Below are 22,335 nucleotides of genomic sequence, written 5' to 3'. Positions count from 1 at the left end.
GACGGAGCGCTGACCAACGCGGGCGGCCTCTGCTGGCCGGCGCAAGTAAGTGCAGCATCCGAGGGTGGAGCAGGAACGTCCGCGGCCGCCGCGTAGGCACGGGGTTTCTGTCTCTGTCTCTGAGGGGTGGTGGATTTTCTTTTGGAGTTGGGTTTGACTGGCGGCAGGGGCATTTGTTCCCCCACGATGCCATCTACGTTCACTTTGACGTTAACCTCAATGTCCACACTAACTATGTGTTCAACATGACTGGGGCTTCTACTTTCCTCAACTATGTCTGTCCGTCTCTCTGTGCGCTTCGCTAATTGACAGATTGGGTTAGAGTCCTTTTTCCTGGCCAAGTTCCTCTGGTCCTTTATTAGTTTGCGTTTGGATGGCGGGGGGCTGTCGCTGCCCACCGTAACAGGGTCAAAGGTCATGCTTACCTCTTTCTCATTGGCCTCGACAGATGATGTTTCCTCCTGGAACAATAAAAAAAACAAGTCAGTGGCCAACAGCAGGAAAGGTGGTTCATTCAAACATAACCCGCACAGCCATTTGCATGCATTGCATATAGAGAAGTAAAGCTATTTATTAACTTTGTTACCACTTAACTATGGCTATACCGAAAATAACTGATCTACAAGCTGTTGTGAGCTTGTGGATCAGCCATTTTCAAACAATTTGGAGAAATGTTGAATAATTGTGAAAGGATTGTGAAAAAAAACACATTTTATTAATATTATTATTTATTTTACCCAAAATAGGGATGCCATGGCTAAGGTTATATTATGACAGGAGATAGTTATAGGTTCTCTTGGGTTAAAGGTAGGGTAAGTGATATTTTTTGGTTAATAAACAAAGCACTATATTGTGATAGTAATCATTTCAATAGTGTTTGTTCAGTAACAGGATACTCCCCGTCTCTCCAGCTCTTAACAAACAAAATACAATTCCAATTTCACTTGTTTATCCAATATCCTGTGTGAGTTCTCTTTTCTGATTGGATAAAATTGTTATCCCGACCTGAAAAAGCATTCTCTCTTTACTAAAGAGCTGGAGAGACAGGGAGACCCCCGTTACTGAACAAACATTCTACTGTATAACAATGAGTACAATCAGAATATAGAGCTATTTAACTAAAAAGATTCACTTGCCCTACCCTCAACTTGCCGGTCGGGATTAGAACCTAAGCGATAACAATTTGGCCAACCTCTCTCTATACACCCAGTGAGTGACAGAGTCATGTTAGTGCGATGCAGTGTTAGTGGACGCATGCTTTCTAATGAAAGATGCGTGAGCAGAGACAGGACCCATACACAGAGAGCAAGGCATGATGGGACCAGGAACCATGAGCAACAGTTATGCAAAGCGCCGGTTAGGAGCGGTGGTATGAATGAAACCATGCATCGTTAGAGAATAGGTTTTTTTTAATGGTAAAGGAACAATTATTCTCAATTTTAGCTAATCATCCAGGCCCAAATAATCATCTTGAATGGCCTAATCCAAGTTTAACCACTTGAACTCCATATTCTGGGGAGGGATCATTAGCCAAAGAAATAGCAGATCTACACACTTACAACGCGTCACGTTGCGCCGCATTGTGAGCTTGTAGATCGGTTATTTTTGGCGAAGATATTTGGTGTAGACAGGGAGGGGAGCGGTCCTAGTACAGCGCCAACTCGGGTCCAGTTTACTAGGTCTAGAGGGTTTAAACCCTATATACTTAGATGACCGGAGTCCCCCAGTGGTCTATACTAGGCCTCCTCCTTTTCCCCCTCTACAACCGCTATCTTCGCTGAAAATAGCCGATCTACAAGCTCACAACGCAACACGCTGTGAGCTTGTAGATCAACTATTTTCACCGAATGTTCACCCCCAGATTAGGGATACTGGGGTTCATGTGGTTAAACGTTAGTAAGCGAAGACCCAGACAACACCATGCCAGTAGCTGTAGGACAAAACAAGAGAATTGGGCGACTGTACTTTTTCCAATCTTGTCTTCCGAGTAGGGGAGGGAGGGGGGGCCTAGAGGAGGTCTTTCTTGACCTTCTTGGCAACAGGGGGGGCTCCAGAACTCTCAACTGCTCTCTTTCGCTCTTTGGCCTTTTTCTGGTCACTCGCACCTGAGGCTTTAACCTGTATGTGATTAACAACAAGCCTTTTGTTTTTGTTTGTTTTACCTGGGACAGCCTGCCTCCTACAGAGCTGAATGGAGTGAAGGAAGTAGCTAGAAAATACCAGCGGGAGGAACATCACCCGGCGGCCATTTTGCTCTTACGTCATAACCGCGTGTTGTGCCTTTTGCACCAGCAGATTTCACAGACCACACTCCCCATCGCTGTGATTCTTACATCAATCATTTTACAAAAAAATTACGAGATGGAAAAAATATTTACTCACGACCCATCAAAATGGGTCTGTGACCCCAAAATGGGTGCCGACCCATTGTTTGGGAACCACTGCTGTAAGTCATACTCAGGTATGACTTAAGAACAAAATAGCTGCCGTGGGAATACAGTCAACAGGAGACTGAAGGTGGGATAAGGATAGTATTACAGTCTGGAGGTCAGAGTAGACAGATAGAGTTCCCAAAAGCATCTTTACACTCATGACAATTTGTCATGGTTGCCGGTAACAGTAGAACCAATTTTTTGACGCAATATCACATTTTCTGTTCTTAGAAATACCTTAAACTATCTGCTAATATACACCATTTAATAAAATAAACCTGGTCTATATACTTAGTTGACTGGGGTCCCCCATGGATCTGTATTTGGCCTTTTTTCCCCTCTACACCAAATCTCTGTGCTGAAAACAGCCGATCTGCAAGCCTATAGATCTTCTATTTTTGCAGAATGTTCGCCCCCAGAATAGGGATTCTAGGCAGTAGGGAATCTTTATTTTTCATATTCATGAAATTGCTGTGTAAATCTATGCAATACTGTGACTCCCTTAGTTTAACAGAAAAAAAGATGACGGTAGTGTTGTGATGCTTTTGGGAAACATGTTGGAAGTACAGCTGACATCCAGATGTGAAAGGACAGTTGACAAATCTAAAAGAAGAAAAGAAACAGAAGAAAGAAACAAAGAAAGAAAAAGAAAGAAAGAAAGAAAGAAAGAAAGAAAGAAAGAAAGAAAGAAAGAAATCAAATGAAAAACCACACAACAAAAACACATGAAGAGCTCTCTGTTTTTTACATGTGTAGATAGAATAGTATTAAATCTACGTGAGCTACAGGGATTCATTCTACAGTCTAGCAGTTTGTTATGGTGCTAATGATCATTATCATTTGTGTGGTGGTGGATTATGATAGCATCTGAAAAGACTGAAGAAAGAGAATATGCAATGATAAAGAATACACAATACATCACTGAGAGTCTAACAGCTTACATGGATTGATGGATCATGACTCTGTACGGTGTAAAGGTCACATATCAACATCTTAAAACCTTTCAACTGTTCGGTTACTGAACTGGAAGTGGGTCCTTGAAGGGGTCCCCAGTGAATTTAGTTAATAGAATCAAATCAATAAATACATATTTATTTGGGGGTCCGACCTTAACATGAAAATGTTTGCTGTTGACTTACCTTGTTGGAATTGGAATATGTTTTTTTTTTGGAGGGGGGACACATTTAGAAAATGCGTGAAGAGTAGTAGACATTTTAAAGTTACATGGAGGGAAGAAGACACATGGACTCACACATTGGAAAAGAGGAGAAACTGGTTAGAGAAAGGTTCACAGCGAGAACAGAATGGATAGGGACAAATCACTTCACATTTCAAATACTTCACAACCAAGAGCACACCAAGAAATACAAAACATATTGTTGCTGTCGGGTAGAAACCTTGTATGTCCAAAAACAGTTACTTTTCACAAAATGGTAAAAGAACGGGATCGAATGTAGTTATTATTTAGTTTATACTTTTCATCAGTGTCCGGGTAGCCTTTGGACCACAAGATCATCATGGGTTTGGTCCCGGGCACCGCCAACTCAGCGTATATGTAGCACGGCTTGGGTGCAGCAAGTCATGTGCTAGGTGTGCCGTCCCACCTCAGCAATCTATCTCCCAGGGGTCTAGCGCATTATAACGGGGACAGACTCTTGTGTTATCGGCTGATACCTACAATAAGCCTCTCCCGACCTACTTAAATGGTCATAAAACCGACGCAAAAGTAGAAGAAATTGCAGATTGCACAAGCAAATTGCACAAGCTCGCAACACTTTGCAGTGCGGCTTGTTGATCCGCCATTTCTGCTACTATTTGCTACGACATCGTAGTCGAAATAGGGCATTCATTTACGAAATAGACAAAGTTTAAATATACGTTTTCTTACCGACAGCAACGAAAAACAATTTAATTTGGAAAGCGTGGAGAAGTGTCACCTATACCGTTGGTTCTCAAAGTGGGGTCCGGGGACCCCCAGGGGTACTTGAGGGGGTTCCAGGGGGTCCCCAGCTAAATGATGGACAGGAACCAAATGGACCCTTATGGGTCTGTAACTCTGAGAGTGTGCAAATGGAACCAAATGGACCCTAACGGGTCCATTTGGTTCCATTTGTACACTCTCAGAGTTAGATTAACATTGACTTTTCAATATGAATTGGGGTCCCAGAGATATAAATGCCATTAAATGGGGGTCTGTAGCCTAAAGCATGTCAAACTGGGGGTCCTTGAAATTAAAATGGTTGAAAATCACTGCTATAGAGCCGTAAAAATCTTTTCTTATGGGGGTCCCTGGCATATCTTTTCAAATGGGGGTCCGCGGGCTAATAAGTCTCAATTTGGGGGTCCTTGACATGAAAAAGTTTGAGAACCACTGACCTATACTATGAGGACAGTACTCATCTAGAAAACGAAAACGAGCACAGTCAGTACTGTATATGTATATAATGCAGTTTTCCGGGTGCACGGCTCACAAAGCGCATCTGTGTATGCTGTCCGTGCACCTATGAATTAAAAGTACCAGAAGGACTTCGGAGTGCTGGCTATTATTTTCTAACTGTGACAGTACTCATCTGTTGATGGTGTTGTACACAGGGATGCACGTTAATGAAATATCGGACGATATCTGAGAACCGGCTGTTTCCATGGTCATATTGACCAATATCGATATTGCAATCCCAGTGTCCACCAGTAGAGTTTGCCGTACACCTTTCATGGGTGCAGATTTGTGTGTGTGTGTGTGTGTGTGTGTGTGCGTGTGACTGACCGTGGCAGATTCAGCCCCTGCCTTCCTGGTTGTCATGCACAAGGTGTGACTCTGGCTCTTCAGCAGGGGGGCTTTGCGTCCCACCTTCAGGTAGAAGTGGGTGGTGTACGGGGTGAAGCTGAAATCCTCACTGAGACCCCATCAGAAACACAACGGGTATTCAAAATCTAGTTCTTTGAAACTGGGAATTTGGTTCCATTGCGTAATGGAAAAGTGCATTTAAATACTGACACCTGTAACTACTGCAGATGTACTAAGGTAAGACTGTATGAGGTGCATTTATAATACATTATAATGCAATTAAATAATGCTTCATAACACTCATTATAAATGTTTATAATCATGCATAACAACTTATTAAAAGGTCTATTAAGTATTATTATTAAGCGCTGGTCATAATGTATTATACGCTCATCAGAACAGCACATTATAACTGCCAGCCAGGTAACACTTTACTTAAAGGTTCAAACATGGGTCCGACCCACTGTTTGGGAAACAGCAACGTACACAGGTGCTGATCAGTACCTGAGGTAACCCAGCAGCAGCATGCGGACGATGATGGCCTCTGCCTCTAGCCGGGACATGGACGTGATCTGGATCATCTTCCTGCGCTTGGCGGGGCCTTTCCCCGTCCACGCATCCACCACCTTCAGAGGAGTCATCTTCTCATCGCTGGACGCTGCCAGCTCCACGATCTGCAGCACGTCCCGCGCATGCTGCGTGATGTCTACAGTGACGCAGTCTGCAGTGCAGGACATTACACGGTCATTCAATAAAATAAAGTAAATCAAGATCAAATAGTGACACACACAGTTTAACCCATTTAGACCCGGGCCGAGTTTTCAGAAAAACGTTTATCTTTTATTCAAAAAATCCTGTTGCTATATACATAGCAACCTCTAAAATGACACAGATGCTTTCCCGGTTTTAAACGTGTAACAATGTATAGGCTTTCCCGGTCTTAATGGGTTGAATCAAAAACAAAAATGCACTCAGTAGAGTGAATACCTCTGCCAACACTACGCCTTTTGAACTTTACCCTTTTGGACCCAAACGCTAACCATCTCTTTGGGATAGGGTTACAGCCGACTGATCATTAAATTCCCTCCAAGTTGGATGAAAATCCAACCAATGCGTTCTCAAGTTATTTTTACTAACAGTCACTTTATTATGAATCATGCACAATGAATTATTTGACATTTTCACCCCAAAGGTTAATCAATTCTTGAGGGAAGGCTTGCTAACAGACAAACGGCAAAAATATGCACTCATATTTGAGGTGCTGGTATGTCAAAGACAAGGACACCTGGCTGCTGACCGCAGGGAAGCTGGTGCTAATTAGTGAAATTATATTAAGGTAGAGTGGCTAGCAGTAGTAGTTAAAATTGTATTTAAATGTTCCAATATTTAATGCCAAAAACGCAATTCAATCGTTAATAGCAAATAGTTAGGTGACAATTAATCATTGCGTAAAATGTCATGATCGTGACAGCCCTAGACACACACACATGCACACCTTTTCCATGACGGCAGGCATCACACATGTCATTGCAGCCCTCATCGTCCCACACCTCGTCGAAGTGAACCGCCATGAGAGACCGCCGACACCTTCAACACAAGTCAAGAGAGACGCTCACACACATGTTTATGTCCTTACGGTGTGTGTGTGTGTGTGTGTGTGTGTGTGTGCCTGTGTGTACAGTTAGTACGTGTGTGAGTACACACTCTATTACTATTCGCGAGGAGACAAAAATGTCAAAGTAAACAAACGTATGGGGTTCAAAACAGTGGGTTGCACACATCCAGTTTGTTGCTGGTGCTGGACACAGTGTGACAATTCAAAAGAATAAAAGTCCGCACAACAGCATTGCTCCTAAGTGTTTAGTTTAGTACCAGTAAGACTCCCTAATCGGGAGATAAGCGACCGTAGGTCACATGTATACAGAAGAGGGCTGTAACGGCGATTGGTTCCTAGTTGTGTGGGCAATGGATAGTTTTGTTTGGTGGTCTAAATGTGGGGTTAGCTGTGACATGGTGGCGTTTATGTGGGCAGAAAACGTGTAATGTGTAGCTGTTGCAAATGGGTAACAGAGTGAATGCTGAGAAATACGACTGGCACAGATTTTGTTGTGGGGAGCACAGTGGGAGATTGATGAGAATGCAGACAGGCGTATTCATTTTGATGTTGTTTATTGTTGAAGAGGCAGCTTGACAGTGAGTGACATGTAGCAAAGAACATAGCAAAGACATAAGTTGAACACATGCAAGGTGTTACACAGAGTGTGTGGCATTTTATGTGAGCTGCAGTGGCAGGGGGTCCTCCACTGGGGGCGCCACCACTTTTGCATCCGTTCTGGAGCACCAGGAGTGGGTGGTCCCCGGGAATGCCCCGTGAGCAGCCCCGTTGGGGTGGTCATTTGGTAATTTGTCCACATGTGCTCATTTTCTACACTTGGGGGTCCCCGAGGCCGCTGGGGGTCCCTGGAGCTCCGGGGGTCCTTGGAGGGTGTAGTTTGGCAGGTAAGGAGTGTGTGTGCAAAATCTGGCATGGATCGGGGCAACGGGTGCGGAGATATGAGCAGGGCAAAAGTGTGACGGACGTGTGTGACGGAGTGACGGAGTGACGGACGGACAGGACGGACACCTGGAGCAGGTTTCTATAGTAAGTGCGACCTACGGTCGCAATAAAACACAGAACAAGTTACATGGTACAACGTTTCAGCCATAGTTGGCCTTTACGAGGTTTGTTCTGGTCCCCTTGAGGGAAAAGGTCATTTTCATGGCTAAGAAAGATTTTTAGAGCAATTATTATACACTCATTAGTAAAAGCATTAGGTAGGGGTCAGCGTTAAGATTGTGCATTTGGCCTTTACGGTTAGGGGTTGGGGTTAAAAATGGCACCAACAAAAAAGGTTTTAAATGAAAAATTGCTTTTGACGTAACCTCGAGACATGGATAGTAATATGCATGCGTGTATGCTACCTGTCCACATTCTGGCAGTAGTCCACCATCTGGAGCAGCTTCTTCTGGCCCACGTTCTCCATCACCACCATGGTGCTGATCCTAAAAATGTCGGCGAAACCGAAGTATAGGATGCAGTCGGCCGGACGATCGTCTCTGCCTGGACACCGGGGGCAGGTCAGAGGCCGAGAGAGATAATGAGATAAGAAATCAGATCTCCACAATCTCAATAAAGAAAGGCCTCAAACAAGTAACTAGTCTAATTTATACTTTGTTGTATGACAAAAATAGCCAATGTACAAGCTCTCGACGCGTCAATGACGCGATAGATCAGCTATTTTTGGTATGTTACAGAACATACTGCATACGTAATTGCATATTAAAGATCCAGTAGAAGCAACTCAAAAAATACTTCTCGGCAATAATGTGTGCCTACCTGCCCGTCCACTCTCCTGGTAGTAGTTTTCGATGGACTTGCTGATGGTGTGGTGGATGACAAATCTAACGTCAGGCTTGTCGATGCCCATGCCGAATGCCACCGTGGCGACCACCACCTGAAGGACAAACACACAGAGATACATGAATGACAGGAGGACGCTCAGACATGCGTACGCAAGTACAGAGATACATCGATTTCACGCATTTATTGTAAGATAACCCTGGTGTGTGGTTGCAGAGAGAGTACTTTGATCTTGTTGGAGGTCCATTTGCGGTGAACTCGAGACTTGTCTTCGGGTAACATGTTGCCGTGATAGGGAAAAGCCAGGATGCCCTGCTTCTGAAGGTCTGACGACACCACCTCCGCATCCTTCTGGGAGAACACGTATACGATGCCTGCCACAATGAAAAAAAAGAGAATAAAAACACAGCTTTTAGGAGCCATTTTTATATGACTGTGTGTTGAACTACAAAACATGGATTGAAATATGGCATTGTGTAAATAAAGTATATAGATGTATAAGATAAATTTGAAAGATCTGATTTTTGATTAGAGCCTTTTGTCCAGAGCGTTAGCGAGTTCTCCCTAACACTATGCCAAGGACTACGGATTTCCTTATTGTTGTGTAAAATCCAATGGCATTTTCTATTGACCGGATCTGTACTGTACATGGCAGGATTGAGTGAATATAAGTTTAAGTTGGATTTTATTTTATTTTATAATAATTATCTTCCAAAAGTTGAGAAAAGGCTTTCATCAACCTACTGTACAAGTCTTAGTTTCAGTGAGTAGTGAGGAAATACATAGTCCCTGTTGTAGCATTAAAGAGAACACGCCAACGCTATTGACCAGAGCTACTTTAAGTTAGTACTGCCACAGTACCTGACTGATCCTTGTATCGATTCATGATCAGTGACGAGATGTCGCTAATGGCCACATCGTTATTGGAGTCCTTTTGTCGAACCTGAGAAACAAACAAATCTGTGTTCAGTATCAGACATGTAAATATTAAAGACTTAACCCTCTATTCTTAGTAGAAGAGACGACTCTGTGCACTCTTTTCCTCTCTACACCAAATCTCCAAACTCGTCGCAACCTTTTTAACATAGATCTTGGGGATTCCTGGTACAAAATCTTCAGATAGGGGTCCACGGCCAAATATACACTAACAATTTGAGGGTGTCCTTGGCATGAAAATGTTTGAGAACCACTTGTTTAGACCAGTGGATCCGGGGTCCTTGAGAGCGTTCCAGGGGGTCCCCAGCTAAAATTATTGATAGTTTGATAGACCAAATGGACCCATATCTGGAACTCTGGACATTTGTAAGCTTGCAGAGTTTTTGGGGTCCGTGGCCTAATGAATACCAAAATTAAAAAGTTTGAGAACCAATGGTTTGGACTGGGGATGTAAACATTTAATCAACTCTCAATTAATCGATCGTTAAACATGTATAAATTAATAACTTAATTGAACATTCTGCTGAGGTTACTATTCATATACATTTCTTATAGTTGACAATTATTAATGTAAAAACTGTTTACAGGGACAATCGTTGTTTCGTTCATTTAAACACCAGTATTTTCAGCATTGTCTCTATCTCAGCCAGGTGCTACTAAGCAGTTGGTACTAGAAATGGTAAATACAGGTTCTCAGGAAAATCTCCGCTTATCAATTCATTGATGATTGATCGATAAGGTGAATCAACAATTGATTATTGATGTAATTGCTCATTTGCATAGACAGTACAGTGAGTAGACTACTGTGTGTTTTTTGTGCATCGCAGGCAGGTGGCACACAGGCGTGGTGTTTGTGCATGGACTATGGTTGCAGCCACAGCAGAGCTCACCTCGTAGTAGAGGTTGGTTCTGTTGAAGGAGGCGGTGATGGTGATTGGCTGAGGCACACACAGGATCTTCTGACAGTCCTTCAGAACGCTGCTGGTGGCCGTGGCCGTCAGCCCCAGCAGCGGGACGTTGGGGAACTGCCTCTTCAGGATGCCCAACAGTTTATAGTCTGGACAAGAAGAGAGAATCAACACGTCTATGGACAGTAGGGAATGGGGCGGTACTCGCTGTTAGCGTTTATCGCGATAGAAAACACTCACAAATAATCACATCGCGGAGATTTTAATGTATCGTGAAATTGTCTGTCATACACTGGACCTGAGTTGGCTCTGTACCGCTACTTTCCGTCTAGACCAGATCTCTTCGCGGAATATAGCAAGATGTACAAGCTCACAACACGCTGCAACGCACTGCATTGTGAGCTTGTACATCTTGCTATTTTTGTTCCCCCCAGAATATGGATGCTGGGGTGCAAGTGGTTAACAAAAGTGCCATTTTAGGAGTTTTAAGCATTATGTACATTATCGCAATAATATCGTTAATCGCAACTTTTTTTTATCATCATCACATTCCTAATGGCCATGAACTATACTTGTTTCCATTTGCAGTACATTGACAATGACACCTCTGTAAAATGTTTTTTTCATGCATAATACCAAACATTCAACTACATAAATCCCCCATATTGACTGTGGGAGAATCTAAAATAAAAGAATACTGTACCAGGTCTAAAGTCATGGCCCCACTGGCTGCAGCAGTGCACCTCGTCCACAGCTATGCGACTGAGGCGGTTTGCGTTGTAGGCCTTCTCCAGCCGAGACATGAGCAGCTTGCTCTTGGCTATCTTTTCTGGAGTCACGTACAGCAGCTTGAAGGGAGCGTTCGTGTCGGTCATTCCAGCCAGGACCATCTTAGCGTGTTCCTGGAACGACAACAAAGATGTTTTGAAAATCTCTTCCAGTGAAAATCTCTTAGACAGAAGATCAGACAAAGTCTGATCTTACCAAGATAGTCTGAAAATACCAAGATAGTCTGAAAATACCAAGATAAATGTAATACTGATATATAAAATAAAAAAATCTCATACTGATATATAAAATAAATAAAAGGAACACGTTTTCAGCTTTAACTCATTCACTGCCTGAATTATTTCTGGCCGCGTTGCCCACTGCGAAGATTTTTCATTGAAAAAAAGAAGTACTCAGGAGCCGAGATACAGAATTTTTAAGTTTTAAGTTAACAAGGAAGTGGATGGGAGTCTAGATCTTCGAAAAATCATATCTCCTTGGTCTTTGGGTCAATTTTTTTTTTTTATGTTTAAAAAAAAGTCGTTTTAGTTGTTCTAGGCAGGCATGGCTTATGGGACAGAAGTCGTTTTAGTCGTTCTAGGCAGGGAATGAGTTAAAGACTAGAAGCTAACGAGTACATAAAAGTCATATGAAATGCTTAATATAATATTCAATTAATGAAATCTTACTTTAAAATTTAAATGTGTTGCATATTGTGAACTTATTAATAAAGCTTAATTGGCACATAATTATTTGTGCTTGCTAAAAGCAACATTTTATTAAGATATGACAGTAATGTGTCTGCAAAATCTAAATGTATAAAACAAAACATAAATGTCTCCAAGAAGAAATCTGTCTATCTATATTTTAACTAGAAAGGTACAATTTGGGGACGTTTTAAGTGTGGTTGCAAGTACGGGGTTGCGGCTGTTGGGACCCGAGGAATCCGCTGGGACAAATAGTGTTAGAGGCCAAGCAACATGCGATTCATGTTTGGCAGAAAATTCTGTCATTAACCCATTAAGACCTGAGGCCATTCTTTTAAAAAATCGAAATCCTAACACTTTTTGGAAAAAAATCTAAAATTTTCTTTTTCAAGATTTTTCAAAAATAGCAGATCTACAAGCTCATAGTGCGGCACTCGGTGCCGCGCTATGAGCTTGTATATCTGCTATTTTTGAATAGCCAAAGACATCTAAAGTGACACAGATGCGTTCCAGGTATCAATGGGTTAAAATAAAGGAAGAAATCCAGACGAAACAAAGGATCGGGGAATATGGCTGTGAAAAGTTACCTTGCTGCTAGAAGCATTGAGTGTGACGGCCGGCACACCGATGGACGTTAGAGACATGATCTGGTCCTCCATCAGTGACACCAAGGGAGTGACAACCAAAGTAAAACCTGACACACACAAACACACAGCCGATCGACAAGTTCATAACACATTACAGTATGAGCCTGTAAGCTCAGCTATTTTCGTCGTGTGACACCGCCTCACCGCATAAAATAGGGCTCATAAGTGGTTAAAGTAAGCCTGCTACATTACCGCAGAACAAACATGATGACTCATTGAAGTGTGAAAGTGGTGTGCGAGTGCATTGAGGCATTACATCTAGGATGTAATGTAAACTGTGTCTAAAAGCTATTTTCCACTACAAAGGGTAGCCCAGAACCTTCACTAACCTGAAACTTTCCAGAAGCCCTGACGTTCTGTGATGGTTTTTTGTTTTCATTTCTATTATTAGACCTGTTAAACCTACAGTATACGGTGTTATACTTTTCAATCCAGGACACTTTTTTTTTGTATTCTTTGAATAAAAAGTTTTTCTGAAAACCAGGTCAGGATTTAGAAAGCGTTTTTAGAATTGAAGTCAAGTCGAAATGGGTTATAATAACCCGAACCACGGTCGAGGTACGTAATAAAAAAAAACGAGCAAAAACATAGCCGATATAAAAGCTCACAGCGCGTCTCATAACGTTGCGAGCTTGTAGATCGGCTATTTGCAAAAACATTTTTGAAAATATAAGTTCTGAGTAAGGAAACACATCCAGCAGATCATGTAGTGCATTGGTTCTCAAAGTGGGGTCCGGGGACCCCCCCAGGGGTCCTTGGGGGGGTTACCAAGGGGTCCCCAGCAAAACGGGTTAATATGGCGTCACAATCATGTTAACCACTTTAACCATATTTTATACTTTGGCTATTCAAAAATAGCAGATATAAAAGCTCATAGCGAGTGCCGCGCTATGAGCTTGAAGATCTGCTGTTTTTGAAAAATCCCTGGCACAAAATATTTTTGAGATGGGGGGGGTCCGCAGCCAAATACATATCATTTTGGGGGTCCTTGACATGAAAATGTTTGAGAACCACTCATGTAGTGGAACAGAGCCATAAATGTACAGTACCCTGTGAGCAGATCATGTAGGGGAACAGAGCCATAAATGTACAGTACCCAGTGAGCAGAGAGCAGGGAGTTGGTAACAGAGGCTCTTCCCTCGTCCTGTAGGCATGACGAGGAACAGGTCCCTGCCGTCCATGCTCATGTTGATGGCCCTCAGCTGGAGAGGGCGGAACTTGGACAGCTGGAAGGAATCCTTCAGATGTTGCTCCAGGTCCTTGGACCAAGCAAAGTCTACAGCGTAAAGTAGATTTATAACGTTCAAGATAAAAGCACAGAAGGGCTATAACATTCACAGATTCACTGATTTTCGGGGGCTTTTTTCTGAGCCTTTATTTGACTGGTATATGAAATGAAATAAATGATTAGCTATTATTATATTAATTATTAACCCATTAAGACCTGGAACTGTGTCATTTTTAGATTTGAGCTAAAAAGCATTATTTTACACTTTGGGCTATTCAAAAATAGCAGATATACAAGCTCATAGCGCGGCACCGAGTGCCGCGCTACGAGCTTGTAGATCTGCTATTTTTGAAAAATCGTGAAAATGTGTGCAAATCTTTGAATACATATATTTCTAAAGCGAACATTTTAAACTCAAATCTTTGCTTCTGGGGGTCCCTGGAACAAAATATTTTGATGGGGGTCCGCGGCCAAATACATATAATTTTGAGGGTCCTTGACGTGAAAAAGATTGAGCACCACTGATATAGAAATATAGGTTTTTCAGAATACTGTTGAGATTTAGGAGACATGTAGAATCGGCTTCAGGTCTCAATGGGTTAAATTAGTCATGAAATTAAAAACTGTCATAACAAGTCATCATAAGCATTTCTACTGGTATTCATGACTTTGGGAGTAGAAGAGGTCTGGCCAAACACACCATTATGTTAGGGATAGGATTTAAATACCTGGCTTCAGCACTTGGTATGCCATGCTATAAATGGTGCTTGAATGGTGCTTCATGCTTGAATTTACACAGGATCTAAATCTGGCTGCATTGTTTCGGGAGGCTATCACTGGGTGAAAAGCAATGATTTTGGGAGGGTATTCCTTAGGCATACCCCTGATACTTAAGGGAGTATGTGTGTGTATGCTGCCCTCATTCATTAATGTACCACCTCCCACATACCTCCCACATATTCAGCTGTATGTACCATTTCTGAGACCTTCATTTGCATTTACCCCCTATGGTGTCTGCCAGCAAGGACCTCACACACCCCTCCCCTCCTTCTCACCCCTCCCACCCCTCTCACCCTTCCACCCCAACCACTTCTGAGCATGTGCAGAAAACTACATTTGATTGGAAGCTGTGGCTTATAACCCCACCCACCCACCCCACAATTTTGCATGCTAATTCTGGCATAACCCCCCTGGTTTATACCCCCCCCCCCCCCCCCCCCCAGGGGCGGTGGCTTGTCCCCCCCCTCTAATTAATTATTTTATATATATATGCACATATACACACACACAAACAATCAAGCAAAATAGAAAGACAAATAGGCTTAACTCATGTAATTATGTTTATTGATTAAAAATATATATTTATACAAAACAATGGAACAGGAGCACACAGATAAAATCAAATGTTTCAAAGGGACCCCAGAAGCAAAGATTTGAGTCTAAAAATATATATTCAAAGATTCTGAATCAGAATCAGGTTTATTGTCACATCACTGGTTTAAGTAAAAAAAAGTGGGTGAAATTTGTGTCTACATATTCATATTTACACTAGTACCTGAGATAAGATGTGTGCGTGAAGATAGCAGCAATTTATACTGTGCATGATATACTTATGGACGTTAGTTAAGGTGCTTAGGGGGAAAAAAACACAATACAAGACAAAAGTCAAGTGCTTTATACATGGGATTAAGGTGCAAAATGTCAGTGTGTGTCGACCGCATAATCCACATAAAGTAGACTGACACTGGTAGTCAGCAAGTAGTGGCATGAGGGAAAAATGGGGAAAAAGTCACTTATACTTGTGTACTCCACAGTTTGGTCCAAGGAAGTGCAAAAGGTCCGAGACCAGCTAGACAGTACCGCCTATCATCAGGCGGCTGAACGAGGCTCATGCCTCATTCAGCAGCCTGATGGCAGCCGGATTAATGCAGTTTACACGACAACGGTCTCTACAGAAAACGGCAAAATAAAGTATAAAATGTGCCGTCCGTTTACACAGCAACGGTGTTTGCGGGACTTGAATCCGTTACCAAGTGAAACCTCCTTCCAGGGTGGAAAAGTTTGAAAAAGCTGAACGTCCCGTCTCCATGTAAACAGTTACAGCAGAGGAAACGGCACAACGTTTGATGTTGACAGATGTTGTGAGAGAAATAAGCAGCCAGTTCTATGAAAACAAGGCCAAAAAAATGACAGTACATTGGCTATTTGAAAATAGCCGATCTACAAGCGTATGGAACAAGGTCCTGGGGGTCTTCTTTCCTGGAGCTCCTTGCACAGCTTCGAAAGCGCTGAACTTCTTCCTGGTGGAGGTCCATGCTGGCAAACCATCTTCGAAGCCATCTTCCTCATCAGACATGAGCTCTTTGGTTGCAGTACTGTTCCAGAGAATTTCCTCACCAGGCCTCAACACGGATCTCCTGCCCTCAAACAACTGTAAAAAAAAAAAAATACATAAAAAAATAGAATTACAATTAAAACACAAAACTAAGAAATAGTTTTAACTGTGTGAGTGAGGCCAAAATAAGTCAAAATAAGTGTGCTTTCAATTATAACACAGGGGTCTTTGAATACAAAAAGACAAAACAATGCCCTGTAAGTAGGCTACAATAAGAAATACAGGTTTGCTGTTTTCTGCAGGTCTAGCCCACTCTATTAAGATGCAAATAGCTTATGTGAATACTGTGAGTGTATTATGCATGTGCGCTTACCTTTTATAAAAACAGGATCAACATTACAGAAACTAATGCTTAGTTCTCCTAAAAGATGAGCTGCAACATCAATATTATGTGGAGAATTTGCCCTGTTGGAAGAGAAGAACCGTGTTAGTTTTTAGTCATGTGCATTTTTTTTATCAGTTAAAACATTTCACCAGGACAGGAACTCAATCCACAGGCCTACCTCCCCCCACTATCCCCCACCACAAATCAAATTGGTGGGGCTTGGTCTCCCCTCTTACTAAAGCATGATTGTGATATAGTTGAATTTGGTTACTTACACTTCTTTTGGATTGAATTTGTGGTTATTCTTCTCCGAGTTGTGTAGACGCCTCACAGCCTCCTGTAAACAGCATGATTATAAAAGGTAAATTTGAGGAAATCAATGCTTTTGGCAAACCACCAAAGGAATACCAAAACGCTCGCCCCAAACACAGTCACCCGGGCGCAAATCCGGCACATATCCGATAAAATCTCTACCTGGTATTCCCCCTAAAATGGGGGCGATCGTGTTTTGGGGTGAGCCTTCCGTTTGCCTACCAGAACATTAGTTACACTTATTTTTCTACAAGCAACTCATACAAAGTATTTTCTAGATAGTAGACACAGGGCCCATATAGTCAGACATAATTTCACTTACCGCAAGGTTGATGTTATTTGCTTTTTGGTGCAGGCAGAGGCAGCAGCGTAGACAAAGCATCATCCCGAGCAGCGTTGCTCTCGACCAGCTAAGAGGACCACCTAATAATTCTGTTCTTCTCGGAGTCGAAGGCTGGCGTCTGCGAGGACTCGAAGCAGCACCCGATGCATAAAATAAATCTCTACTCGTGTTTGTTGCCATTTCACTCACAAATTAAACAAATTCATCATGCAGTTAATAGTTTCCAAGCAGAGTTCTCTAACAACAAACTGCTATCCTGTAAAGCCAACTTGGTGCCTTGGCTAATACACGCCCCCGTGCTGTGGCTAGGGTTGCCAGATTCTGTGAGAGAAACAAGCAAGCAGGTCTAGAAAAACAAGCCCAATAGAAGCGATTATGGGTCACATGAGCACTTTAAACCTACCTACTGTATACATCGGCTATTTGAAAATGGCAGATATACAAGCTATACAAGATATACTCGTGATGCAACTCGTTGTGAGCTTGCAGACTGCTATTTTCAAATAAAATTCTTGGTGCAAATTTATTATAAAAAAACCTGGCAACACTGGCTCAAAGACATCTCTCCATCTCACAGACACGGTGTGAAGAGGCGGTGCTCAGGAGTGAAACATGAAACAATAGGAACATTGAAACCATCGACACCTATCATGCAAATGTTGTGTCTGCATGCAATCTAATCTCTATCCCCCAACATACAAACGAAAACACACATGAAGTAGCCTTGTTTGTGATATGGGTAAAAACACATTTTGGTATCAAAATGTGCTTAAAGTACCAAAAGTAAAAGTGCTAATACGTTTGAAAATAGCGTGTGAGCTTGTTGATGTATAAAATAAGGCTAAAGTGGTTAATGTATGTTTTATAATGTAATCATTTATATCTGCAAAGTAACTAGTAACTCAAGTTTTCAAATAATAGTAAATAAAATAGTAAGTAAAAGTATAGACGATTGGAAATACTTCAGTAATGTAAAATGACCTCAAAATTGTACTTAAGTACAGTACTTGAGTAAATGTACTTAGTCACACCACTGTTTGTTGTACAGCACCTTGTGTAACAGAGAGGACCTCTGTTACTACAGTAACCTTGGTTATTAGTGTTTATTCAATCATTTCTAAACAGGGACATTGGTGGACATTGGTGGAACAATCAACTGTTTTGCTTTAGTAAAAGTATCAATAAGTGGTGTTCTAGCAACTCAAGCTTTGAGGTACCCCGCTTGGACCCAACTCCCGAGTTGCGTTAGCCTGGTAAACCCTCCCTCCAGAAATCTCATTTCCATTTGATTTCTGGAGTGAAATGGAAATGAGATTTCTGGAGGGAGGGTTTACCAGGCTAGAGTTGCGTCCTTGGATTGTGAAAAAGAGAAAGTATCAGTAGTTAAACCACTGTGCACAGTAGATGAGATTTAGACCCAAGACCTGGTGTGTGTGTGTGTGTGTGTGTGTGTGTGTGTGTGTGTGTGTGTGTGTGTGTGTGTGTGTGTGTGTGTGTGTGTGTGTGTGTGTGTGTGTGTGTGTGTGTGTGTGCGTGTGTGTGTGTGTGTGTGTGTGTGTGTGTGTGTGTGTCATTCATCACTCATTGTTGTTTAATCAGTAATTGTGCAAAGTCTGTGTTCCTCTCTCTCTCTCTCTCCTCTCTCTCTCTCTCTCTCTCTCTCTCTCTCTCTCTCTCTCTCTCTCTCTCTCTTCTCTCTCTCTCTCTCTCTCTCTCTCTCTCTCTCTCTCTCTCTCTCTCTCTCTCTCTCTCTCTCTCTCTCTCTCTCTCTCTCTCTCTCTCTCTCTCTCTCTCTCTCTCTCTCTCTCTCTCTCTCTCTCTCTCTCTCTCTGCCCCCCCCCCCCTCTATGAACCCCACACCTCCCATTGTTTGAACAAACCTCTAATTTACATGTGTAAGGAAGATTCCCAAGCAGAGAAAAGAGAGACGCATATACAGGTATCTTAAAGGCATTTTAAGGTAAACAGTCCTCTCCCGCATTCATTGAAAAACTCCCACCTATCATTTATGTTAGGTGGGTGTATGCCTTGCCCATGTATCCAGGTATATCACCTTTTTCACCCAGTGTATATTTTGCGCTTCTTATGTCTACATAGGATTCAAACACCTTGCTTCAGTACATAGTACATTCATGCTGTCATGTACAATATCCTTCAACTCTACTGTAATAGCCTTATTTGTTCAGCACTTAACAGGATTCAAAGTATTTCATTTTCTCATTTTACATTTATACAGGATGTCCTTTTTTTTTACTAAATGTTCAGCGATTTAGCCTCTCGTGACTAAATCATTTTGTTTCGATCACCATACGCCTTGGGTTTTTTGGGGCCATTTAATGAGCCTTTGACTGGTATACTCTATACAATTAAAAGATGGCAAACATGGAGAGAGCATTGGGAGCGACACGGGACACGCAAACAAAAATGTAATACATTTGGAATATTTTTGAAACACAAATTTTGCATGGGAGTCCCTGGCAGAAAATATTTTCCGATGGGGGTCCGTGGCCAAATATACCTATTAATTTGGGGGTCCTTGACATGAAAAGGTTGTAGTAGAAGAACCACTGTCTCACCAGGATTATCATAGCGTTTCAGCTCTTGCTTGGTCATCGCCGGCTCGGCTCCAGATGACTTGGATGAAGATGCTGAAGAGGCGGACCCTGAGGGCTGGGCAGCATCACAGGCCTCCTCCAGCCTGCGCAGAAGGCTCTTCCTGCGGACATTCAGTTCAACCTGCTTCTCCAGGAGTTCTGCGATCTCCAGCTCCACAACCTGAAGATCAGCCTCCACCGAGTCCAGCTCCGCCTGCACGTCTAAAGTGTCAAAACACAGTGTTAACGACATTTATATACAGCAATGCCATAATACCTTTTAAAGACTCATATCACATCACATGAGTGCAGTGGTGGAAAAAGTACTCAAATTCTTCTTTACTTAAGTAAAAGTACCAATACTGCAATATAAAAATACTCTGTTACAAGTAAAAGTTCAGAATTAAAAATGTACTTGAGTAAAAGTACAAAAGTATTGGCATCAAAATGTACTTGAAGTACCAAAAGTAAAAGTACTAAATATTTGAAAATAGCAGATCTACAAGCCCACAACGCGTCGCGATGCGACGCGTTGTGAGCTTGTAGATCGGCTATTTTCAAATAGCCTAGGTATAAAATAGGGCTAAAGTGGTTAATGTATGTTTCATTACAGTATATCATAGTTTATATCTGAAAAGTAACTAGTAACTAAAGTTTTCAAGTAAATGTAGTGGAGTAAAAGTACAATATTTGCCTCTGAGATGTAGTGGAGTAGAAGTAAAAGTATTGTAAAATGGAAATACTCAAGTAAAGTACAAATACCTCAAAATTTTACTTAAGTACAGTACTTAAGTAAATGTACTTAGTTACTTTCCACCACTGAGTGTCGCTAGACAAAAAGTACTGATCTTCAAGTTAATGCAGATGCGCCGCATCCCAATGTGTTCTTAACTTGAAAATCTGTTCTTACTCTGTACTCACTGTATTTGGGTGTTTTCACTGTCCAAAAAACGTCCCCATATACGAAAAACATGCAGTGAAAATACCAATATTCTGTACAGCGGTAGGGCAATGTGTTTTTGCAGGTAAACGCCACCACACTACTCCAGTGGCTGATAACTGCTTGTACAGAGGGAAATGATTGGTATTGGTCAAATATATATATTAAATTTATTGCTTTGTACATAGGGAAAAGTTACATATAACTTTAAGCATATCAGTGCCATTTCTTAGTTTTATTTCTATACTACTAGCCGACAACTAAAATATAGCAACTAGCATCGACAAAGCTGCGTGTGACTGACAAGACAAGCACAGGACGGATCTAGTAGCCTATAGTTCTATTAAATCTTTCCCTTTGCTCTCACTCTACCTCTGTGCTCTCTCGTCCTCACAGAATACAACAAAATGATGGAGCACGCACACAGAGAAACAAATAATTTTACCTACTTGCTCTACACCTGTAAAACTGTGATGTGCCAAATAAAATTGATTCTGATTCTACGAGTAGCTTAAAATGTGGAGCAGGAACTCTCCTCCAGGGATTGTAATGTGATTACTATGGGACCCAGAACTGACAGGAGGTTGTCTGACACCTCCACAGGTACTTATCCCTTGTGGCTCACAGGTCCACAGCTAATGATCACTTTCTTCCCACATCCACTCTCTCTCTCATGCACACAGGGGGGCCCTGCCTCCTCTGGGGTATAGCCGTGTACAAGTAATGTGCCTGTCCCTATGAAGTGACGTTATTCTCCTCACACAAAAGACAATAACATCACAATAAGGACGAGTATGAACTTCAAAATAATTGTGTGTGTGTAAAATACACAATAACACACACACACACACACACACACACACACACACACACACACACACACACACACACACACACACACACACACACAGACACACATATCATTGAGAGTGGTTTTGAGATAAACTTACCATTATTGCTGTCACTTTCCATATTTCAGACCGATTCACCAAGGCACCTTGCAGATAATCATAGATGCTGGTGGTTCTCTTAAGGAAACAACGTTTTAATTATATGATTTATATTACGTTTATGAGTTAATGAAGAGGAGGGTTTCTTGGCTATTAAACGTTAACTTTGGTACTTCAGCAGTTTGGTAACTGTAACTTACTATAACATGACAGAATGCTTCATTCATTGTATACACGGAAAAGCTAAGCTAGCACGTTTTGGGATATTGTACCGCAAACTTTAAAACAAAGTCAATAATTTAATCATGCTCTTTAAGAAACTATAGCCCTTTGGTAGCATTTCAATTAAGAAATTATCACAAAAAATACATCACCTTTCTTTCAGCTTTGAATACACTCTCCTTTTCTTGTCTCTCTTCTCTTGTGTATTCAGATCTAAACACGGTTGCTAGACAGCGGCACACATGTGTTGCCAGGTTTTGTGAGAGAAATAAGCAACCAACAGGGTCTATGAAAACAAGCTTCAAATATTTGGAAGATTTTTTGAAACATTCTAACACAAATCTGGAATGGCGCTCCCTGGAACAAAACATGTTCAGGGACAAGGAAGATACCTTCCTTGGTTAGGGACAAATAGCCTACACTACATAATAATTTAGGGGTCC

The 22,335-nt window shown here is 41.8% G+C and overlaps 2 protein-coding genes across 3 annotated transcripts in view; both read right to left on the bottom strand.

Annotated features, from left to right (window-relative positions):
- Window positions 1-22,335, bottom strand: part of tmpoa (thymopoietin a) — a 241,705-nt gene that overhangs the window by 120,834 nt on the left and 98,536 nt on the right. The window lies entirely within an intron of this gene.
- On the bottom strand, window positions 324-22,297 carry recql (RecQ helicase-like). Of its 2 annotated transcripts, XM_084050067.1 has the most exons (16): window positions 22,045-22,297; window positions 21,671-21,748; window positions 19,763-20,002; window positions 13,680-13,859; window positions 12,524-12,630; window positions 11,165-11,363; window positions 10,444-10,610; window positions 9,479-9,560; window positions 8,843-8,991; window positions 8,594-8,711; window positions 8,179-8,317; window positions 6,713-6,804; window positions 5,722-5,938; window positions 5,197-5,326; window positions 1,966-2,118; window positions 324-461 (listed from the first exon to the last, which is right to left on the bottom strand). In XM_084050067.1, exons 2-15 carry the CDS (start codon window positions 21,690-21,692, stop codon window positions 2,008-2,010), a joined length of 1,953 nt encoding a protein of 650 aa, XP_083906193.1. In that variant the 5' UTR covers window positions 21,693-21,748; window positions 22,045-22,297; the 3' UTR covers window positions 324-461; window positions 1,966-2,007. The 2 variants fall into 2 exon arrangements, with proteins under 2 accessions (XP_083906193.1, XP_083906194.1); XM_084050068.1 differs by having other exon boundaries at window positions 21,671-22,297.

The sequence above is a fragment of the Gymnoscopelus microlampas genome, assembly GCF_963454915.1.
Source record: "Gymnoscopelus microlampas genome assembly, chromosome: 23".
NCBI lineage: Eukaryota > Metazoa > Chordata > Actinopteri > Myctophiformes > Myctophidae > Gymnoscopelus > Gymnoscopelus microlampas.
This window is presented reverse-complemented; position numbering and strand designations above follow the sequence as displayed.

Coding starts and splice junctions, on each gene's coding strand:
- recql (XM_084050068.1), bottom strand. CDS start 21,692: ATGGAAAGTGACAGCAATAATG. Junction 13,860..19,762: donor GAAACGCTATGATAATCCTG/GTGAGACAGTGG, acceptor TTTACGCTGTAG/ACTTTGCTTGGTCCAAGGAC. Junction 2,119..5,196: donor CAGGGGCTGAATCTGCCACG/GTCAGTCACACG, acceptor AATCACATACAG/GTTAAAGCCTCAGGTGCGAG.